The sequence below is a fragment of the Rutidosis leptorrhynchoides genome, chromosome 8, assembly GCF_046630445.1.
Source record: "Rutidosis leptorrhynchoides isolate AG116_Rl617_1_P2 chromosome 8, CSIRO_AGI_Rlap_v1, whole genome shotgun sequence".
Lineage (NCBI taxonomy): Eukaryota > Viridiplantae > Streptophyta > Magnoliopsida > Asterales > Asteraceae > Rutidosis > Rutidosis leptorrhynchoides.
In genome coordinates this window covers 236,704,983-236,707,504 of record NC_092340.1, presented here as the reverse complement: position 1 = coordinate 236,707,504, position 2,522 = coordinate 236,704,983, and the positions used below count along the sequence as shown (strand labels likewise).

At 40.4% G+C, this 2,522-nt stretch overlaps 1 protein-coding gene across 1 annotated transcript; it reads right to left on the bottom strand.

Annotated features, from left to right (window-relative positions):
* Positions 1-1,195: 1,195 nt before the first annotated feature.
* LOC139864042 (uncharacterized) lies at positions 1,196-2,182 on the bottom strand. The gene has a single exon (XM_071852628.1). The coding sequence runs from the start codon at positions 2,180-2,182 to the stop codon at positions 1,196-1,198; it is 987 nt and encodes a 328-aa protein (XP_071708729.1).
* Between the last annotated feature and the right edge of the window lie 340 nt (positions 2,183-2,522).

The following is a 2,522-nucleotide window of genomic DNA, read 5'->3' as shown; positions in this document are numbered from 1 at the left end:
CCTCACCATAAAATGGCTCTTTTCCCAACTAAGGACAAGGTTGGTCTCGGTGCACCGCTTTAAAACTTTTTCTAACATATTTAAACATGTTTCAAAAGACTTGCCAAATATTGAAAAATCATCCATGAAAATTTCTAAAGACTCGCCTATTAACTCTGAGAAAATACTCATCATGCACCTTTGAAAGGTAGCCGGTGCATTACACAAACCAAAAGGCATTAGTCTAAAAGCATAAGTTCCATAAAGACAAGTAAAAGTTGTTTTTTCTTGGTCATTAGGGTGAATAGGTATTTGATTATATCCCGAATACCCATCTAAGAAACAGTAAAATTTCTGACCTGACAACTTTTCAATGATTTGATCACTAAAAGGCAAGGGAAAATGATCCTTTGAAGTCGCAGCGTTTAACTTCCTGTAGTCAATACATACCCGCCAACCCGTCACAGGACGGGTTGTAATCTTTTCTCCTTCTTCATTTTCCATGACTGTGATCCCAGCTTTCTTTGGCACTGTTTGGGTGGGGCTTACCCACTGACTATCTGAAATAGGGAAAATAATCCCCACATCCAACCACTTAAGAACCTCCTTCTTTACAACTTCGTGCATGTTCGGATTTAACCTGCGTTGCGTGTCACGAGCGGTTTTAACCTCCGGATCTGTAACTATACGATGCATGCACACTGAGGGACTTATCCCTTTCAAATCAGCTATAGTCCAACCCACTGCAGCCTTGTACTTATGACGCACCTCCATTAAAGCTTTTTTCCTGCACATCTATCAAATCTGAAGCAATAATAACTGGCAAAGTGCCGTTAGTACCTAAGAATGCATACTTCAAATGAGAAGGTAAGAGTTTTAACTCAAGAGTCGGTGGTGACTCTAGTGAAGGTCTTGTATTAGTATCAATGGTCTTAGGAAGTGGCTCATATTTATGAGTCCACGGTGGCAACCTAGCATCCATTGTACTTGCTACCGCTAATTCGACTGCCTTAACCTCTTCACATTCAACATCCTCTTCATCACCTAAGCAAAATATTTCTGCTGGGTCATTAGTTATTAGGTGAGAAGTATGTCTTTCCACTAGTTCATCAATCACATCTACCTGATAGCATTCATGGACATTTGCGGCTTGAAGGGAATTAAAGATGTTAATCCTCATCTTGCGATTCTCGAATGATATGTCCATGGCGCTCGTTCAACAATTAATGGGAGCATTAATGGGAGCCAAAAACGAGCATCCCAAGATTATAGTGGGTTGGTCATCTCTATTCCTAGGTTCAATATCCATCACAACAAAGTCAACCGGGTAATAAAAATCCTCCACTTTTACTATCACATCTTCTAATATCTCCCTAGGCGTTTTGATTGATTGGTCCGCTAGTTGAATAATTATGTCAGTTCTTTTTATTAAACCCAATTCAAATAGGTCAACTAGACAAAAAGGTAAAATATTGATGCTAGCTCCTAGGTCCAATAACACCTTTTTCACATTCATGTTTTCTACAGTCACAACTATCAATGGGGTCCCTGGGTCCTTAAATTTAGGTGGGAGTGAACCCGAAACAACCGCACTTAGGTGTTCGGTTAGCTCCACCTTTTTGGGTAAGGTCGCCCTTTGCTTCCTCTTTTGAGTGCAAAGATCCTTTAAAAACTTAGCGTAGGACGAAACTTGCCTAATAGCATCGAGAAGGGGTAAATTTATCTTAACCTGTTTAAAGGTTTCCCACATATCCTCTGGTTGTGGTTCCTTCTTCCCATAAGGGAATTGGTTCGGGGACTCTAAGGCCTTGGGTAATGGGATGGTTTTTGATTTCGTCCCAGATTTCCCGGTCTCATTAACGATTGGTTCCTTATCTTTCTCCCCCTTCCGATGGTTATCATTTTCACTTACCTCATCTTCATCAAGAACAATCGGAGACTTACTTGACTCTTGTTGCACTACCTCTTTTTCACCAACTTTATTGTCATACTTCTTTCCACTTCGCAAGGTACCTATCATATTCACACTATGCCCTTTTTCCTGATCCTTATGATTCGGATTTAGAATCGTGTAGCTTGGAATTGTACCCGGCTCCCGATTTCCCTTACTTTCCACTACATTACCAATCTCCTTAGCCAATGCACCAATTGACTTGTTTTGCACTTCCACTATTTTACGCATTTCGGAGATGAATGCGTCCATCTTGGCATCCAAGCTATATGGTTGATTAGGTGGGACATTGTTTTGATTTTGGTTTTGGTTTTGGCCTTGATTTTGGTAATTGTTTTGGTTTTGGTTCCGGTTGTTGGGGTAAGGGTTTTGATAGTTTCGTTGATAGTTGCCTTGATTCTGAAAGTGTCCTTAGTTTTGAAAGTTGTTCTTCGGTCTTTGTTGGGTCCCTGGGGTGGCATTTAAAGCATTGTTATTGCTCCAACTAAAATTAGGATGATTTCTCCAACCCGGATTATACGTGTTGGTGTATGGATCAAATCTCCATCCCTGTACTTCATTAACTTGTTCCTCCACTATTTGTTGATTCACC

Bases quoted from the DNA above. Each gene is read 5' to 3' on its own strand.
- LOC139864042 (XM_071852628.1), bottom strand. From the start codon at position 2,182: ATGGACGCATTCATCTCCGAAATGCGTAAAATAGTGGAAGTGCAAAAC.